This window comes from Clupea harengus, chromosome 21 (assembly GCF_900700415.2).
Source record: "Clupea harengus chromosome 21, Ch_v2.0.2, whole genome shotgun sequence".
NCBI lineage: Eukaryota > Metazoa > Chordata > Actinopteri > Clupeiformes > Clupeidae > Clupea > Clupea harengus.
In genome coordinates, this window is record NC_045172.1 from 813,273 (window position 1) to 832,497 (window position 19,225).

The 19,225-nt window shown below is 43.0% G+C and overlaps 1 protein-coding gene across 3 annotated transcripts in view; it reads right to left on the reverse strand.

Moving 5' to 3' along the window:
* gas6 (growth arrest-specific 6) overlaps nucleotides 1-19,051 on the reverse strand; it is a 33,177-nt gene extending 14,126 nt beyond the window's left edge. The window contains exons 1-6 of one of the 3 annotated variants that reach the window (XM_031558154.2): nucleotides 18,303-19,051; nucleotides 18,109-18,218; nucleotides 17,755-17,915; nucleotides 6,459-6,483; nucleotides 6,287-6,349; nucleotides 3,933-4,055 (exon numbers count right to left, since the gene is read on the reverse strand). In XM_031558154.2, coding sequence (XP_031414014.1) covers nucleotides 3,933-4,055; nucleotides 6,287-6,349; nucleotides 6,459-6,483; nucleotides 17,755-17,915; nucleotides 18,109-18,181 — 445 coding nt within the window. In that variant the 5' untranslated portion in view covers nucleotides 18,182-18,218; nucleotides 18,303-19,051. The other 2 variants (XM_012823338.3, XM_031558153.2) reach the window with 2 other exon arrangements.
* Nucleotides 19,052-19,225: the final 174 nt, after the last annotated feature.

The following is a 19,225-nucleotide window of genomic DNA, read 5'->3' on the forward strand; positions in this document are numbered from 1 at the left end:
AGTGCTGCGGCTCCAAATACTCAAGAAGCCTAAAGAAAGCCATTTCTATTGCTTCCTTACAACATAATTGCAAAAGGGTTTTCTAATTTAAATGAGCCTTTTAAACATATCAGGTTTATTACCCAACATAATGTGCCTCTAAAACATGACGGTTGCAGAAAATGTGCTTTGTGCGCCTATGAAAATATTCCTTTCAAAATAATTTCCAGCTACAATAATCGCCGGGTGAAATAGCCTTCTATCCAGAGGTATGGATGAATGGGGTCAAGGAAAGGGTAATGCTGATTGGGCCTCTCACGCCGAGAGGTCCTCCCATGACTGATACGCATTTCACATTCTCCATTACCTGCTTGATTGGTAATGTTAGTCTTCAGTCTTTTAGGCACCTCAGCCTCGCTAGGTAACAGTAAAGGTGGTTTTATTGGCTAACTTTAGTTTGCTAGTCAGCTTAATTGACTTCTCTTGCCAAGTTTGTGAACTAACTATGGTAGTTCACTTTTAGATGTTTCTCCACTCCCCTTAAGGACTCTAGTTTTCCTTATTTGTGTGCCCTCTTTCAAAGCATCAAATCATCCGTTGTCTGTCTTACTTCTAGTTTTATTTAGAAACCATAATACTAGACTTAGTAAACCACTTGTTTATAGTTGTATTTTGTTTCTCAGTCTGTACCCAGCAAACAGGGGACGTCCACCGGACGTTAACAGGACATTCGCGACGTCCCCAATCGGTCCCCGCCACAACGTTCGCTAGCGGACGTTACCAGGACGTTGTTGACGTTCGTAGCAAGTCTGCGTTTGGTTCTTCTGTGACGTTCGCAATGAGCCTTAAATCGGACTTTTAGGGAACGTTCAGATTTGGTCCCTCGGCACACGTCCACAGGACGTCCTTCAAAACGTCCCCGTAACCCGTAGCAGGGACGTTGGGGTAACGACCGTTTTAGCAAAGCTAGATGTGTTTTTGACGACCTATACAGCTGTTAAACAGTTAGAAAAATATGCTTTTCCTCACACCCTCGAAAACAATGACTAAGTTTGTTGGCTGTCTCACACTGTGATAAACATGTTTACGTTAGCCCGACAGTGGTACAGGAGGAGTGGAGCAGTGGTTTAGTAATCGGAAGGTTGCTAGTTCGATTCCCACTCCTCCTTACTAAGTTTGTAAATGTCCATGAGCAAGACACTGAACCCCTTGTCACTACTCAATCGTAGTCACGCATGCTCAGACTCAGACTGCTAGCACTGGGGACGTGAGCCTGATAGCACTCTGAAAGTGAGTGTGTTTGTACAGAGAGAAAGAAAGAAAGACAGAGAGAGAGAGAGCTGGAAGAAGAACAGAACATTCAGATCTTTAATCTATTGAATCACACTGCGAGGCACGGCTGCTAACAGGGAAGCACAGATCTGCATGCATTATAAATATTTCCTTGTACGTCGCTTTGGATAAAAGTGTCTGCTAAATGTAAATGTAAATATAAGGTGACTAAAGGTCGTCAGAAGCACATTTAGCTTTGCTAAAACGGCCGTTACCCCCAACGTCCCTGCTACGTTCGCGGTGCGTCCTTTTAACGTCCTTGAATAACGTCCCCAGGACCTCTAGAAAACTTTCCCAGATGTCACCGCAATGTCCTCGGGACGTTCTTGGAACGTCCTGCAGAACGTCCTCGGGCTGTCAAGGGAACCATACACATTTACGTTTAGGAAACGTTCGGAGAGGACGTCAAGGGGACATTATTTTATTTGCTGGGTATACAGTTGTACCAAGTCTGTATACAAGCCGCTTAGTATGTGTACACAATTGTGTCATGAATAGGGATGTCACGATACCAGAAATGTAGTAGTAGGTACCAATACCAGTGAAATTCCATGATTCTTGATGCCCAATTCGATACCACGGTAAAAAACAAAACAATAAATCCCATGTATTTCAACATACACTCCTTTATTAAAAACATTTGAACATTACAAAAGCCAAGTAACAAATAAAAAGAAACAGCTACATTACAACATCGACGTGTACTACTGTTTAAAAAGTATTTAACCCTTCGGACCCGAAACTGCCCCATGGGGTAGATTGTGGTGTTGTGGGGAATTGCATTTAAAAGCAATTTTCTACAGAAAAAAAATGAATTAGCACTTTGTAAGGAGAATAGAACTAAACTCTTGCACATTTCAGTCTCAGAATGTGGAAGCAGCTACTAACGACCCACCCATTAGCAAATTAAGTCTTTTCATATGATAAATGCATGGTAAATCGGTGATCGCTAATGGGTCATGACGTAGCAAGAACAAGTGAGAAAACAACCCGTTTCACGTGTAAACAAGTCCACATGTTTTTTTTTTATATATTTCATACATACAGCTGAACATGGTGAGGGAAAACATGTTAAACAACGAGTACCGTCACGTTTTCAGAATTTTGGCATCGACTTGGCACCGAAGAATCAGTTCTCGTGACGACCCTAGTCATGGATGTTGTGCCCATCACTGCTGAATTGGATAGTGGAGAGTTGTTTATTTTGATCCTATGTATACCTTGGACGCATGTGTGTGCGTGCGTGTTTGCACAACATGGTGCACAAAACCATCACTAAAATACATTCATATTATTGTTTTTATTCATTTATTTCCAATTATTTTCATTATTTTGTAGAATTATTTGCAAATGTTACGCGTTGATACATGTATGAACCAGCAGATGCCGTAACTCATATATTTAAGATATGAAACCTGAAAATTCATGAAAATGCACTACCTAGTTAATTTTGAGATTCTTGCATGTTGTTTAAAGCCTAATCTATCGATTAAGTTTGTCAAATGATGACCAATACTGACCTAAAGATTATTATTTTGAAGTAGAGGCTGTGAAAGCTTGCTGCTGGGTGTTTTCTAGCCATATATGGTCCTTTGAAAACTTTTACCACGTTTGGTTGTAAACAAACCTGTATGATACTATTTTACTACATTCATATTGAAACCTAAATTCGGTTTTATCCTATAAAATGACATTTAACAGAGCATGTTTGATGTACACAAGCTGAAGTTGTCAGGAAGAAGCCGAAGGAGGACACTGATTGGCTCAGAACAGTTTGTGTGGTGTATTGGAGGACACTGATTGGCTCAGAACAGTTTGTGTAGTGTATTGGATGACACTGATTGGTTCAGAACAGTTTGTGTGGTGTATTGGAGGACACTGATTGGCTCAGAACAGTTTGTGTGGTGTATTGGATGACACTGATTGGCTCAGAACAGTTTGTGTGGTGTATTGTGGGAATTGGATGAGCTTTTTAGAGCAGGGGTTTTCAACCAGGGGTCCGTGGCCCCCTGGTGGTCCGCGACGGCATTGCAGGGGGTCCGCGACATGAGCCTATGTTGATCAGTTCACCATTGACTTTTTTATTATTATAAATATACCTGGGCCCGTCGACATATTTATGTCTGAATAGCCAAGTCGCATTGCCCAAAATACTAGACCCATATTCAGCGAAGAAATTACACTGACAAGTATTATAGGCAGAATATGTGTGCAGGGGGAGGGGGCGTGGCGGCGGCGGTGGTTACAAACATGAAAAAGAAGGGTACATATTGCCAGTAATGGCTTGTAATAAGATGAAAATATGACGTTTGATCCAATGAACAAAATGTTTTCTCAAAGCCTGGGTACATTTCTCTCTATAAACCAGATTTGACTATTTGAAAAATCAAAATGCACACAGATTTTCTGTTTTCAAGTTTATTTCATCAAATAAATACCAGTTTGGAGTGTAGAACCTGAGAAATCTGATGCATTGTGTTCGTACAAGCCTTGAGATGTATTCACCTGAGTTACTGCACAAATGAGGTCTTACAAGTGTGTGTGTGTGTGTGTGTGTGTGTGTGTGTGTGTGTGTGTGTGTGTGTGGTGTGTAAGTGGTATAAGTGATGAAAGAAATGTACCTTTGTCACACTTTGGGCCAGTCCATCCTGTGAAACAGTGACAGAGGAACTCGCCCTTTTTGTCCTCACAGCGCACTGTACCTCTGGAATAACAGGGAGACGGAGAGCACTGGTCTGGAATATCTGAAAATGAAACAAGACAGGAATCATTTGTGTCTCAGTGAAGTATTGATCATACCATAGCTGACACAGAACACTTACTGTTGCATGCTTTAGGAGAACATAAATGAGAAAGAGAATGAACAGAGCAGTGCATCAACTCTCCATCAGGAGACATGTTATGCTACCAAACACAATTGTTATGAAGTCATTAAGAGATCTATAAAGTGTGGCAATAACATTCCAATGTTGACATAAACCTTAAAGGGTTTTCCTTCAAACACATCCAAAATTACAGTTTAAAAACGACCTAAAATTACAAATGCACACACTCATACTTGACTCACTCATACTAAGTCACAGTAAACTAGCATCAACACCCGCCATTCATTCAGTATCGGTTTTATTCGCATGCTAAGTCTTTGTCATTAGCAACGGTCTTCAAAGGGGAGATCGACAATGTGGGGGAAAGTCAACTATAAACTACCATCCAGCACTATGTAACTTTGGGGTACAGGGCATGAGACCTCTCACGAGAACTATAGAATGCTTTATGGCACCACCTCACGCAACAACCCATGTGCTAACTAGAAGAGGAAGCTAGCGCAGTATTCTCTGTATGGACATCATGGCAGAGGCGACCAAGAAACTGAGGAATATGTTGACGGAGGATAGGAAGAGACAAAGACAGAGTAAGAGACCAAACAAGTAACCGAGCAAGTCAGTAATGACTTATTAGCCGTCTTGCTACATCTTAAAGAATTCAACATAGGTTGTAACCTTACTGATGTCACCCCTATCTCACGGAGATTTTTAGTTTTTCCAGATGCTCTAAGACGTCGACCTGTCCTGTCTCAGGCTAGCATCCAAATAAATGAATCTTGTGTCAAAAAGTTTGATCAGCCCTTGTCAATCTGATGCCAATACGTCTTAGAAGTTTGCAACCTTGAAAACTCAGCTAGCTTGTAATAAATGACACGGCCCAATGTATATTAAGCATGTCGCCAACAATATATTATTAGATTACATATACTCCACATTCAAATGCTTAGAAAACAATATGTTTGGGCTTAAAATGCCAGCTAGTCAACAAATACATGTGTACACTGTCCATTAGGGGGTCTCAAAGCATGACAGTGGTGTAAAAGTGAAACTTTAGGGGGAGCTCAGGAGCAACACATACCATTTCTCGTGGAATGGGGGTTTAAATGTCAAGGACACTGAGAAGTAATATGGAACTATAGGAGTAAGGTGCAACCACCCTAATCCCTACCACTTAACCCCATCCCTCCATTTTGTGCGCTCATGTGGAGGGGCTTCAACCACTAAACCAGCAGCTGGGTCACAGAAACCAATGACCCAGCAGCCTCACACCAAGCAAGAAGAGTGTGCTAAAGTATTTTGCCATTTGCACAAAGCAAAATTAATCTTTCACAAGGAAGACTAGAACTCCATAATTCCATTTACCATAATTCAGTTGCCAGGCCATACCACTTGGTTGAAGCCAATTTCATCTTACAACAAGACAGTGTGCATTGCTCCAAATTATGCAAGACCTTTTTATGGAAGCAGTCAAGCTGTAATGCTGCCAGGTCGAGAACTGCTAAAAAAAATGGAGGATTCTTTGATGAAAACAAATATTCAGGAACAACATTGTTATTTCAAGATGAAATAATTATTTCTAACTTTTTCTATGATTAAATTTGGGGGCCAAGCAGAAAGGAGCGTCATCCTTCCATGTCATACCTTATGGAAGGGAAAGACACACCTTCTTTCACCAACAAAACACATCAATCACATACACTCGACGTTCAGCTAAGCTTAATAGTTTACCTGGGGCCAAACAGTTTTTTTTATTATTCTTTAAGGGTGTTCATGCTCACACAGTTCAGTGCAACTGAGGAAGCAAAGGATAATGTATAGTCCGCCGATCAGTGTTGGAAAATAAATCCCAACAGGACGAATAGGACCCTGACGCGCAGTGGAGCAGAACGGCAGACTATACATCATCCCGCTTATTATATGGTTACTTGCCAACACCACATTCCTCCAAAATACCTCTTTTTTTTATAATTTTGTTGCCGTTTCATAACTTCCTCTAAAATAAACCTAGTACTTGCTGACTTCAAGTTACAATGAATTTCCGTTACGTTAACTGAACGGACTACTTAAGGAATGATATGAAAGATGTACATTAGAAGCACAAAACCCGTTAGCCGTGAGGGGCCGGGGAGACCAGTGTCAGTAAGACTTACTGTGCACACAGGTAATCAGGTCTTGCTTCTTTTTCTCTGAATCCCCAAATGTTTCCATACATGCTGGAAAGAGGCAAAATAAAAGAATGGGTGTTATTAGCATTAATAAATCAGTGTTTCATTTAAAAGGGTAATGAAAGATTCAAAACTGGTGGTCAGTATGATGACTTACCCAAGTATTTTGGGTAAAAGTAGTCCTGAAACAAACAAACAGAAATATAAACATGAGATGTTGCCCAACCATGATACAGACATTTAGATTACATTTACATTTACATTTAGTCATTTAGCAGACGCTTTTGTCCAAAGCGACGTACAAGGGAGAGAATATTCAAGCTACGAGCAATAGAACCTGGTGTAACAATAAATAAATACTACTTTACATTAGAAATATAACAAAATGAAATAAAAAGAAAGAAAGAGTGCAGAAGTGTAACTGCTGTAATTGCAAGTTACGCACTAGTCGAAGTGCCAGTTAGGACGGGAAGTGCTCTCTGAAGAGTTGGGTCTTCAAAAGCTTCTTAAAGGTAGAGAGGGACGCCCCTGCTCTGGTAGTGCTGGGCAGCTCATTCCACCAACGTGGAACTACAAATGAGAATAGTCTGGACTGCCGTGCTTGCACAGACGGCAGTGCCAAACGACGCTCACTAGAAGAGCGCAGCATCCTGGGTGTAACATTTGCCTTTACAAGAGCATTTAGGTAGGTGGGAGCAGAACCATCAAGCACTTTGTAGGCAAGCATAAGTGACTTGAACTTAATGCGAGCAGCTACAGGCAGCCAGTGGAGGTCAATGAGTAGCGGGGTGACGTGTGCCCTCTTCGGTTGGTTGAACACCAGACGCGCCGCCGCGTTCTGGATCATTTGTAGTGGTTTCACCACGCAAGCCGGCAGGCCCGTTAGGAGGGCGTTGCAGTAATCAAGGCGTGAATTCACCAAGGTTTGCACCAGCAGCTGGGTGGCATACTGGGTTAGGTACGGCCTGATTTTGCGGATGTTGAATAGCGCAAAGCGGCAGGACCTAGAGACAGAGGCAATGTGGTCCGTGAAAGTCAGTTGGTCATCAATAATGACCCCGAGGTTTCTTGCTGTTTTGGATGGAACAAGAGACAAGGAGTCAATATTGATGCTGATGTTGTGGTGGATGGCCTGTTTGGCTGGAAAGACCATCAGTTCCGTTTTGGCCAGGTTCAGCTGAAGGTGGTGGTTTTTCATCCATGTGGATATATCAGCAAGACAGTCCGAGATCCGCGCCGAGACAGTGGTGTCCTCAGGAGGGAAAGACAGAAACAGTTGAGTATCATCGGCATAGCAATGATAGGAAAAACCATGCGAGCGGATGATAGGGCCCAGCGAAGTGGTGTAAATGGCAAAGAGAAGTGGTCCCATCACCGAGCCTTGGGGCACCCCTGTGGTAAGGTGGTGAGGTACAGACAGCTGACCTTGCCATGACACATTGAACGAGCGCCCAGTGAGGTACGATTCAAACCAGGAGTGCGCCTTGCCAGAAATGCCCATACTTGACAGTATGGACAGAAGGATGCGGTGGTTGACTGTATCAAACGCAGCTGATAAATCAAGCAGGACGAGAGCTGAGGATTGAGCTGCTGCTCTAGCTGTTTTCAAGGCCTCCGTCACAGACAACAGGGCTGTTTCGGTGGAGTGACCACTTTTGAATCCAGACTGGTTTGGATCGAGGAGATTGTTCCTTGCTAGGAACTCTGTGACCTGTTTGGAAGCTGCCCTCTCAATGGTTTTTGATAGGAGCGTGAGAAGTGAGACCGGTCGATAGTTTCCCACCTGAGTGGGATCGAGAGACGGCTTCTTGAGCAGCGGTGTTACCCGAGCCACTTTAAATGAAGAAGGGAATGTTCCAGAATTAAATGAAGCATTAATCACCTGTGTTATTGCCGGTAAGACGGCAGGCGATATGGCTTGAAGGATATTGGATGGGATGGGGTCCAGCGGGCATGTAGTTGGACGGCTACCTGTTAGGATTTTGGAGACCTCACTCTCGCTGAGAGGGGTGAAAGAAGGAAATGATGAGCCATTGACGGTTGCGCCCTTAGGGGGGGAGACAGTTGGTCGAACTGTTTCCCGATGGCTGCCACTTTCTCTGTGAAAAAGGAAGCAAAGTTATCAGCAGTGAGGTTAGTAGCTGGGGGAGGAGGAGGAGGGTAGAGCAGAGTTTTGAAGGTGGAGAATAGTTTCCGAGCGTCAGTTGCACCGTTGATCTTGTCGTTGAAAAAAGTCTTCTTAGCAGCAGTGATGCTGGATGAGAAGGAGGCCAGCAGTGTCTGGTAGCTTGCAAGATCGTCCAGTGCTGCAGATTTGTGCCACTTTCTCTCAGCCGCTCTGAGATTGGAGCGCTGCGTTCGGAGGGTATCACTCAGCCACGAATGAGACTGGGTAGAACGAGCAGGTCTGGTGGAAAGTGGACACAAAGTATCCAAGCATGAGCTCAGAGTGGAGCAGAGTGATTCTGTGGCATCATCGACACCTAGTGAGGAGAAAGTGGATAAAGGTGGAAGAGCAGAAGAAACCAGAGAGGAAAAGTGGGTGGGAGAGAGGTTGCGGAGGTTGCGCCGGAACGAGACCATCGGAGGGGGGACAGAGGGTTGCTCAATGAGCCGAACATCGAAGCGAATGAAGAAGTGGTCCGAGCGATGCAGAGGGGTTACCGTTAGGTTGTCCGTGGTGCAGTTCCGAGCAAGGATGAGGTCAAGCTCTTTTCCTACTTTGTGAGTTGGAGGAGTGGGGACCTGTTGTAGGTCGAACGAGTGAACCAGGGTCCGAAAGTCAGCTGAGTTTGGATTGTCTAGGTGGATGTTCATGTCGCCAAGGATGAGTGTTGGACACTCCTGCTCAGGGATGGATGACAACAGGGTGTCCAGCTCATGGACGAAGTCACCCTGTTGTCCTGGTGGACGGTAGATAACAATCACATAAGTTTTAACAGGAGCAGTTACCATAATTGCATGATATTCAAAGGAGGCATACCTGTTTGAAGGCAGCAGTGGAGTGAATTTCCAGTTGTCTGAAATCAGCAGCCCCGTCCCACCTCCGCGACCAGATGGCCGGGGAGTATGGGAGAAGGCATAGTTGGTGGAGAGTGCTGCCGGGGTAGCATTGTTTTCAGGTGTGATCCAAGTCTCCGTGAGAGCTAAGAGCCCTAGGGAGAGGTGGTTGGCATAACCTGAGATGAAATCAGCTTTCCTGACTGCAGACTGACAGTTCCACAGGCCAACAGAGAAAGAGGTTACAGCCGAAGAGGTTTGTTGAAGTGAGCGGAGATTACCCAGGTTGCGCTGCCGTCTGCTGCGCTGTGATCTTTTTTGACAACCAGTGACAACAGAGATGCTACTGTGACACATGGCTATGGCAGAATCAAAATGACAAAGTTTACCTTGTTTGTGAGCCTTGTTTCGGTGGACTTGTACAGGTAGACTTGCACGTCTTTACACGAAAAGGGCTGAGCACGAGGGCTGACACTTCCGCTGACGCTTCAGCAACAGCCCTATGGAAGTAGCATGTTCACTGATTGCACCCGGCTGAAGGCCCTCCCAGTTTCTGCCTTGCCAAAGTGACCTGATTGCTGTGGGAGTGTCTTTCAACTGCAACCCAGCAATTAGTAGCCTTTCTTGATTTGAGTGAAACCAACTGAAGCCAATGGTGGTGGCAAGTTGGAACAGTTTCAGAGTAGTCTTGAAATACTTAAAATACAATCTAAGAGTGAAGCAGTACAGTTAGATATAATTACACACACAGTCTAGTAGCCCTGTAGCTCCTCTTTAGATACCCCAAACTTGTCTGTGCATGCCCTGTGTCTACAGTAGTCAGTCCCCGTTGCGTAACTCCAACAACAGTACTGCAGATCACCCTCTTTATACACATTCATTCATGAAATGCAGTAAAACAGAGTGATCCTCTCAAAACACAAATATTTACACATACAAATGACACAGGTGCAGTCGACAGAACTCCTGTGTATTCAAAACAAACATCTACTAATCTGCTAGAGTCATGCAGCGCAGCAATCAAGTAATAAACCACTCATTTGGGTTTCAAAGACACCCCACATCCACTCTGGATACATTTCCTCAGCATGGTAAATGCACCCCAATCCCAATTGGCCCAAATCAGATGCGTGTCATGCCAGTAGGGATGCATCGGTACAGTGGGCCCACGGTACGGTACGCATCACGGTTTTTGGGCCACGGTAACGGTACGGTTTCGGTATCTTTATATTTAAGAAAAAAATGAAATCACCCTTTAAGAACTAATTATTTGTCCTACAGACAAATACAACTTTCTATACAGAAGAATGGCACCATGACTGACTGAGGTACATTTCACTTGCTACCAACTATCAGTGGAGAGAGCTACAGAGGGTGTCTGTCAATTTGTTTTCAATTTCTCTCTGATGCTTCATAGAAGCTGAAATGTGCTCAAATGTGTGATGGAGGGGACATTGTGACACGGTTGATTTGTTTCCCCATCAGGTGACAGTCTTGTGTCAGTGACCACCAAATAGGACTGCAAATCTTTGGCTCTAAATACTCCCACTGCTTTCGTTATTAGCTCCGCCAAGGAGGTTATTTTCCCTTTGTTTGTTAGTTTGTTAGTTTCTGTGTGTAGCAGGATTACACAAAAACTACTGCCTCAATTTCCATGACAGTTGGTGGAAAGGTGTAGCTTGGACCAACGAATAACCCATTACATTTTGGAGCGGATCCAACTCACAGGGAGTTTCCACGGATTTAGTTTGTAATTGTATATTTTATTTACTTTCCTGTGTATAATTGCTATCAGGACTTTTACTGATTCTAACAGGAAGTAGAACTTTAAGGTCTCATAAAAAGCACTCCTGATGAACCAGGAAGGAAGTGCATGTGTGGGACACCTGGAAAACTTTCCTAGCAGGGGAGAAGCCATTGCGTGTGCCAAACAAAAGATAACCGGAGGATTTCTGTAAGGAGCCTGTGGCCAGTTTATGGAGTATATCCTCTCTTACTTGCTTGTTTGGGGATCATTGGAATATACGGTACTTAGATTTTTCTATCCTTTTTTTGCAAGAGAAGAGGAGTTTTTTGGGTGAGACCAATCTTTTTGTTTGTTGCTTAACCAGAGCTGGATATTGTTTGAAGGACTACTTTTTCTTTTTGGACCCTCCTTTGTTCAACCTCATAATGGACTAAAGCATCAAGAGACTTAAAGTGGTATTATGTAGTAATTGTACTTCAGGGTTAGGGTTAGGATAAGCAGTTTTACCTTAAAATAACAGCTTAAAAAAAATAGTTCGACATAATACAATGACAAATTATTCCAACGTAATTTGTGCGACAGTGGTTTGACATATTAGTCAAGGCTGTGAAATAACCGTATATTCAAAGTGTTCAAGTGTTTCTATGCAATTTAAAGTTTAATCACACGCTGGTCATTATCAAGGGTTTCAATGCCATTCATACACCCATTCGCACAGAGGCAGCAGCAATCATTGCTGCACACACCTCAGCTAAGAAAAGCTCAGATAAGATAAACTCACACAACAAGCACTTAGACCAGGGCTCTATGCTTACTGTTTTTTTTTTCAAGGAGCACTTCTGTGCCCAAGTTTAAAAAAAAAAAATGTGTACTACAGACAAAAATGGAATCCAACAGGAGAATCCGGGACACCAGCAGATATTTCACCCATAGAATCAGGCAGATCGTTCATCCATAGAATCAGGCAGATCGTTCATCCATAGAATCAGTCAGATCATTCATACATACATCATATTAGAATACATTGCCATCATGCTTTCATACAAGTTGAAAGGTGTGGAGAGTAGGGTTGGGTACCGAGAACCGGTTCCAATATGGCACCGGTTCCAATACAACCGGTACCTACCCGGACCGAAATGCAACGCAGATTTTGATGCTTCCTTTCGGTGCCTGAGCCGATTGAAATAAATAACAGCAACAAATCATTCAGCTAAATGAACAAACCTTCCGTAAAATGTTGTCTTATAAACAGGAATTATTTCAGGCTGCAACATGAAACACGGAGGCTGGTTCCAAAACAGTACAAGACTAGCGATAGCTAACGAGCAGTAATGTTAGTGGCGTAGATCTGTCTGAGTTCCATCTGTATGAATACTTTTTTGGGTTGCTAGGCAGATTTCGTGGGGCACATATAAAACTGCCCCATCTCCCAATGTAAACTTTGGCCTGTGTCACTCACGCTCATTGGTGATTACATAGCAACAGTCTTATGACAGCGAAGAGCAGGCAGCATTTCACAGAGCAAGCACAAACAGAGCTAACCATCAATTTAACAGAGAAAACGCCGAAAGGTAAATGGTCAAAAGTGTGGCTGCATTTCGCACAAAAAGATTCAAACAACGCGACGTGCAGCAAATGCAACAAAAATATTGCGTGTAAAGGGGGGTGAGAAGGCAAGAGTCAAAGGCAGATCAGCAACCGCAGACTGAAGACTAAACGGAGATGCCAGCAACCCTAAACCTAGTCTCTTAAAGGGGCAGTACAAATTCACTTACCCAATGGGTTCAAATAACAAGATTAAGTATAAACAAGATAGAAAAGATCTGTATAAACAAATCAGAAAATGGTGAAATTTCATGAAATAAATGCAAACAAAATAATACATTTTCGTCCGGGTGACGTAATGCTAGCGTTGGTATAGCAACTGTCACTCAAGAGTCATTCGAAAGCCAATATTACATCACCCGGACCCCTTCTGGGGCCCGGACACCTTTTGCCATGACAGCGTCGCTCGGCTTGCAGGTGTGCTGTGCCTCTGGCTGTGCTCAGTCAGCTTGTCGGTCTTGACGTTCAGATTTTGCGCCTAAACTAGCTATATCGTATCGTCTCGTCACATGATCAAATAGAGACTTGACATCGGACAACAAGATTACCCAGCAATCATCATTGCATATCTGTATATGACAAACATAACAAAGAAAATAAGTAATTATTCATTTAATTGAATCGTTTTTTTTATTGTTTCTATAGTTTATGTACGATAAGCATTAGGGATGCATCGATACCACTTTTTACAAACCGATACGAGTACGAGTATTTTTATTTCTGTACTTGCCGATACCGAGTACCGATACCGACACTTCTTAGATTTGGTCTCCATGAAAGTGCAATTAATTTGGAGGCAGATTTTATTTTATCCTCTGCAGATTATGTCAAGCCTATAGTACAAAATTAACATAAGGCTATCGCAAGCCAAAAATAAACAGAGCTTTCTGGTTTTAACACACAAAAAAAGCCTTCAAACAGACAATATCATCACATTAGACAAAATGCAAATATAACCAGATAAAGGCAATTCAATTTGCTGCATAGTTAACAACACAGTCTGCTTAACAAAAAGTGAACAGAACTATTACTGGATTAGCACAAAAGCACATTTCAGTTACAAAAGGATCAGAAGAATCTCCTGCTCAAGTACACAAACAATCACTTAACCTATGTGGCACTGTAAGTCTTTCTCTCTACCTCTCTCTCTCTGTGTGTGCGTGCGCGTTTTTTTCTTTTGCAAGACGTCAGTTAAGATTGGTTGCTTCGGTCTTGCGCCACTAGCATCAGTGAACTCAGTGTACTTAGCACTATGGTGCGTCTTCAGATGTTTAATCAAATTGCTTGTGTTAAACAAAGTACTTTCCTTTCCGCCCCTCGACACCGTAGCAGTGCAGATCTTACACTGTGCCTTACTCCTGTCGTCGTCATTTATCTTAAAATGAGCCCAAATCGCTGTTAAGGCAGCACAACGGAATTGCTAATCGCTAACGAGATGCTAGCAGCTAAATTTAGCGAAACCTGTATACTGAAATACTTTGACACTATGACAAACTTTCCTAACACAGTCAAACATCAAGCAAATGCAACACAAGACGGCAAATAAGCTATTTACTAGTCTGGCAGAGAGCGGTAGGACAGGTAGGACAATAAATCACATTTTGTGTCAGTATAGCCCGGCCAGTTTGATGCAGTGAAATACTGATAAGTGGTATCGGTGCTTGGTATCGGCAATTCAAAAACGAGTACGAGTATTTTAACGAAGTATCAGCACCGATACCGATACTGGTATCGGTATCGGTGCATCCCTAATAAGCATATAATTGTGTTATGGATTGCTACTGACGATTTCCCCCCAAAAATGATGAAAACCATGACAGACAGGTTTACCATTTTGAGGGTATAAATAGCATAAAGTATTCTAAGAATTTCAAAACTATTTCATCGTTGATCACAGTCGCAGTAAACTAACAACACTCTGAAAGTCATATGTCCGATAAAAGTATTAAGGCAGGGTCTCCTTTGCCTACGAACCTTCCACGCTGGATGCATTATCTATAGCAGGTGGTCCGCCAGTGCCCCGTAATGGTCCGCGACCGCCAAAAGTAAATTATTGCGACATTTCTAATAGGGGTGGGAAAAAAATCGATTCTTCGATTTCTCTCGATTCTCTCTAGAACGATTCTGTCTCGATTCAGAAAAGTTCATAATCGTTTTTTTAATAAAGAAAAAAAAAATAATAATAATTTAGAATCGAATCGTTGACCTCTGAATCGGAATCGAATCGTGAGGTGCCAAGAGATTCCCACCCCTAATTTCTAACATATAACTCAGAACTAAGAGAACACAGTCAGTAGTTGCCTAATCTATTAACAAGGTCATGGATTGGTGGCTTAAGACAGGGACAATGAAAAGAAAATTAAATGAGAAAGCCTCTGGCACAGACATGGAGAAGGTGCAACAGCAAGATGGTTCAGCCGCATTGGGCATCATCCCGCCGTGGAGCTGCATTCAAACAGCGTTTTTTTCTCCCGCTGCGGAGACAGCAAGATGATAACTATATTCTGTGTTGTGTGACGTTGGATAATGACAACTCCTAATTATGTAAAGTTGACTACTAGGATGGCTGGTAAATGCCAGTCGCCGAGCCTATTGTTGGTAGTGAATTACTGCGGTCGCGTGGTCGGTATGCGCATCGTTGTGTTTATTGGTTGTGGTGTGTGATACATTTGCGTGTCTGAGTGTGTGATGGGAGTATGAGGCTGTGAACGAACTATAGTTTGTAACTTAACCAAGTCACGCATGGAGCAGGGTTCCAGATGCTTTGCCTAGCACATTGTCATATCTATAACTAGCCTACCGGTACATAAAAAAGGAGAGCCCACCCGCGAAAATCATGTGCCGCTAAACAATTGTCTGGCTCCAGGTCTGGGTAGGAGGCCTGTTGTTCCGGGGATATACTATTTCGTTAGATGGTCCGCAAGTTTTTTTTATTGGCTAAGTGGTCCTTGGTCTGAAAAAGTTTGAGAAACACTGATCTATAGTTATGCCCCTGGCGCACATGCACATTTTCTAACACAGCGCAGGTACACTCAATTAAAGCCAACAGCAAATTAACAAAATACACCTCTTTCAACCACAAATAAGAGAAACATAACAGCGACTTCACACAGAGGCTCTGGCTTAGGGGCCCCCTGAGCTCATGGGCCCCTGGGCCTGGGCCCGGTAGGCCCGTTCGGTAATCCATCCCTGTTCATAGTGCGTTTGGAGACCTCCGGTGCATGTGCCCTTCATAGTGCGTTTGGACACCGAAGGCGCAGCACCTCTGGTGCTCAGGCCCTAATCATAAGAACATCAGAACAAAACAATAGGATTCGCTGTTTGGACCCCTAACGTTCAATGACTAATCAATGGCTCAACTAATGACTATAGAGAAAGTTCTCATAGTAGAAAACAAACTGAAATTGTGTTCTACAATTTTTCCCCAGTCCACATGGATAACATTATTGAGATATATGCTGTATCACAATTCGATCCACTTTCCTTCAGTAACATATAGCCTACAATGTGGCCTGTTCCAAAGGGGGAAAATAGAAAGCAGAGATTCCACCGTGTGGTAACTTAAGAGCCAGAATCCATTCATAAAAGTCTGTGGCACAGAGCTGACATTATCTACCATTAAGAATTTATGTATTCTTTGTTTATTTATTCTTTCATTTATAGTTTGTTGTATTCACTTCATTGCTCTGTCTCCTCCCTCTTCCTCTTCCTCTTGTTCTCTTGCTGCAGAGTCTGTAAGTTACCCGGTAACTAGTCACACCTCTACTGCAGTCAGAAACTGCAGAGTCAGAGTTCTGCAGCATGAGGCATGCACATTTGGAATGAATAATTCAGCTGCCATGCAACCAGTACTACTTCACTGACAATTCCTGCACGCAACACACGCATCATTCATTTGCACTCGTTTGAACCTTCTTTACATGACTGTCCTCCTTTAAAAACGCATGTGTGCTACCCCTAGCTCCACCTACCTCCAAGGATGCTTCACCCAACCCCTTCTTCAGCTTTATGTTAAAGAACTGCCCTTTCACACACCCCTGCTTGTTCCCATTTCTCCTATCTCTTGACAGCGGACAACTATATATACCAACATTATAGATGAGACACGCAGGGTATTCATTTCAATGACAAGGACTAATCCTACATCACACAAGTCTCCTAACCTCTTTCCCAGGTAACCACACAAATCCCAACACTAACAGCTGAGGAACTCCTTTACATTTAGCAATTGTACATTGTCTTTCTGAAAGCCAACTATTTCCATACTGCCATATCACACACATAGTATTAACACACATAACAAGACACATGCCTGGAGTCAATTTACTTGCCAGTGCCAGCCAGGAAGCTTTGGCCAGTGGGCAGAGAGGTTAGGTTTTGTGCACGACACACACACAGAGAGAGAGAGAGAGAGAGAGAGAGAGATGGGTGAAGAGTGGAGAATATGATGTAGAGCAGAAAAAGGAAATCTGAAAAGAAGAGTAAGAGAGGGCACAGAAGAGTTGAAAATGTATTTGCTATTCACATTAAAGCCCCTACCACTTTAATCTCCAGCATTTACTGCAGTGATGCCAGAGATCAGCTGGCTCTGGAACGGATATATGATTCATTTCCAGAGTTAGCTGCAATCTGGGATATCATCTCAACGTGAGTGAACTTATCCTAACTGCAGGAAGGGTGTGACTTTGACACCACACCGGAAAGGAGAACGAGTGGAACTGCAGTCCTGCTCAGATGCACTAGCATTCACGTATCACGATGCATGAGTTTTGGACTCACCTAGGCTGACACGCACTCAATGTTAAAAGTGACTAATCATTCGCTCACCGTGTAGCATACGTCCTGGAATATTAGCGTATGGCCTTACGAAGGCCGTGCAATTCAGCGAAGGTCACTAAACGAACTTAACGAAATAAGTAGGCTACCCTACTATCGTAACCAATTCTGATGTCTAATCATTGCGGCAGGATGCGGACAAAATGAATTGTACAATCTGCCATGTGTTTACAATTTCTTCTAATATAAAACCCATATCGTGTAATGTCAGTGATAGGAATCTGACATTTGCCATGGAAAACAATGACAAAATATTGCCGCTCACCGTCTCGGGGTCATTTTCAAACACTTCTCTTGCCTCCTCCTTGCTGCATCTCTCTTCGACGCACTCTCTCTCCAAATGTCCTTGTTTCGTCTCCTCAAAAACTTGGTATGCTCGCCTCTGTCTCCATAAGAACTGATTTGCTTCTTCCGGAGATAGTGATACTAGAGATAATTAACAAAACAACCTAAGCCACTGGTCGAATACAAACCTATTTACATGACATTGCTGAAATTGTAGCGACCTCTGTAAGCGAATTCAAACGTAGCAATAAGAGCAGATGTCAAATGTTTTAGGCTACATCTTTCTGTCGATAATTCACCACAAGCATTGAAAGAACATGATTTGTTTACTTACGTCCCGATATCCAAGAGGCGAACTGTAGCAGGATTAGCCATGAGCTCAACAACTCCACCACGGTCAGCGGCATGTTTGCGTCTATTTAAGATCAAGAAACTTTCTCAGTCCTGTGGTGCGCAAGCAATAGAGCACTTTTCAATTGGAACAGTTCAACAACCTCAGCCTGGTCATTTTTAAACCGACCTACGTACCTTCAGTATAAGCACACCTTCAATAGGCTACGTGGACCGCACACGGTTTTATTTTGCCTCCATCCCTGCTGAAGTGGCATCTAAGCCGCAGATTCGACGACAAATGTCCAGCAGAAAGTTCTTAAAGCCAACATAAAGGAGTCCTAAAAGCAGACAATTCCCCCTGCTTTATTGTAAGTTGTAGGGTTGTGCGACTTGGTACGGAACTTGATGTAGCCTTCTGCAAGCTATTCCCGTCTGCTTGCTTGCAGTGCTATGCAGACTCAACACTCCACCAAATTCGTTGAATCACAATGACGTAAAGTTCCCTGACTGAGTTCTGCCAAACGGGGGCATGTGCGCATGATAGTATTCAACTATGAGTATTCAAATGTAACTTTCTGTGGTGTAAGCTGAAAGGGCTATGCCACAGATACCCTAAATAAATACATAAAGAACACTACACGAAGAACCTGGCTAATCAGGTCAATTCATTATTTCGTTGAATTGAGGGAAGATTGACTAAGCATTCAAGGCAGAGTCCTTTCTTTCATAAACCTATAACTTAATGTTCGGAAATTACATCGAGATGCCGATCGTATTTGCTTGGCCTTACAGTAAATTGTGTTCAGTGTTAAATTACTGTTTAGTGTTAGTAACACGACTATGAATATTTACTTTCTGTTTCTTCTGCCATCATTTTCATTTCAGTTGAATCAGTTTCCCGTCACCTGGGTTTTAGTTTCATCTTAAATGACTTGCCAACCCCATGTACACTCGCCCCACTCCCGACTCTTCCTGTTTTCCCTGTCCTGGATCTAGGTCAGGATCCAATCACCTCTTACTGAAAACAATGTAATGTTTTCTCTGCAGATGACCACAGGCTGAACAGGACCTTCGTTGATAGGCATCTTACCGGTCATAACTTGTTTGTATCCCGTCAA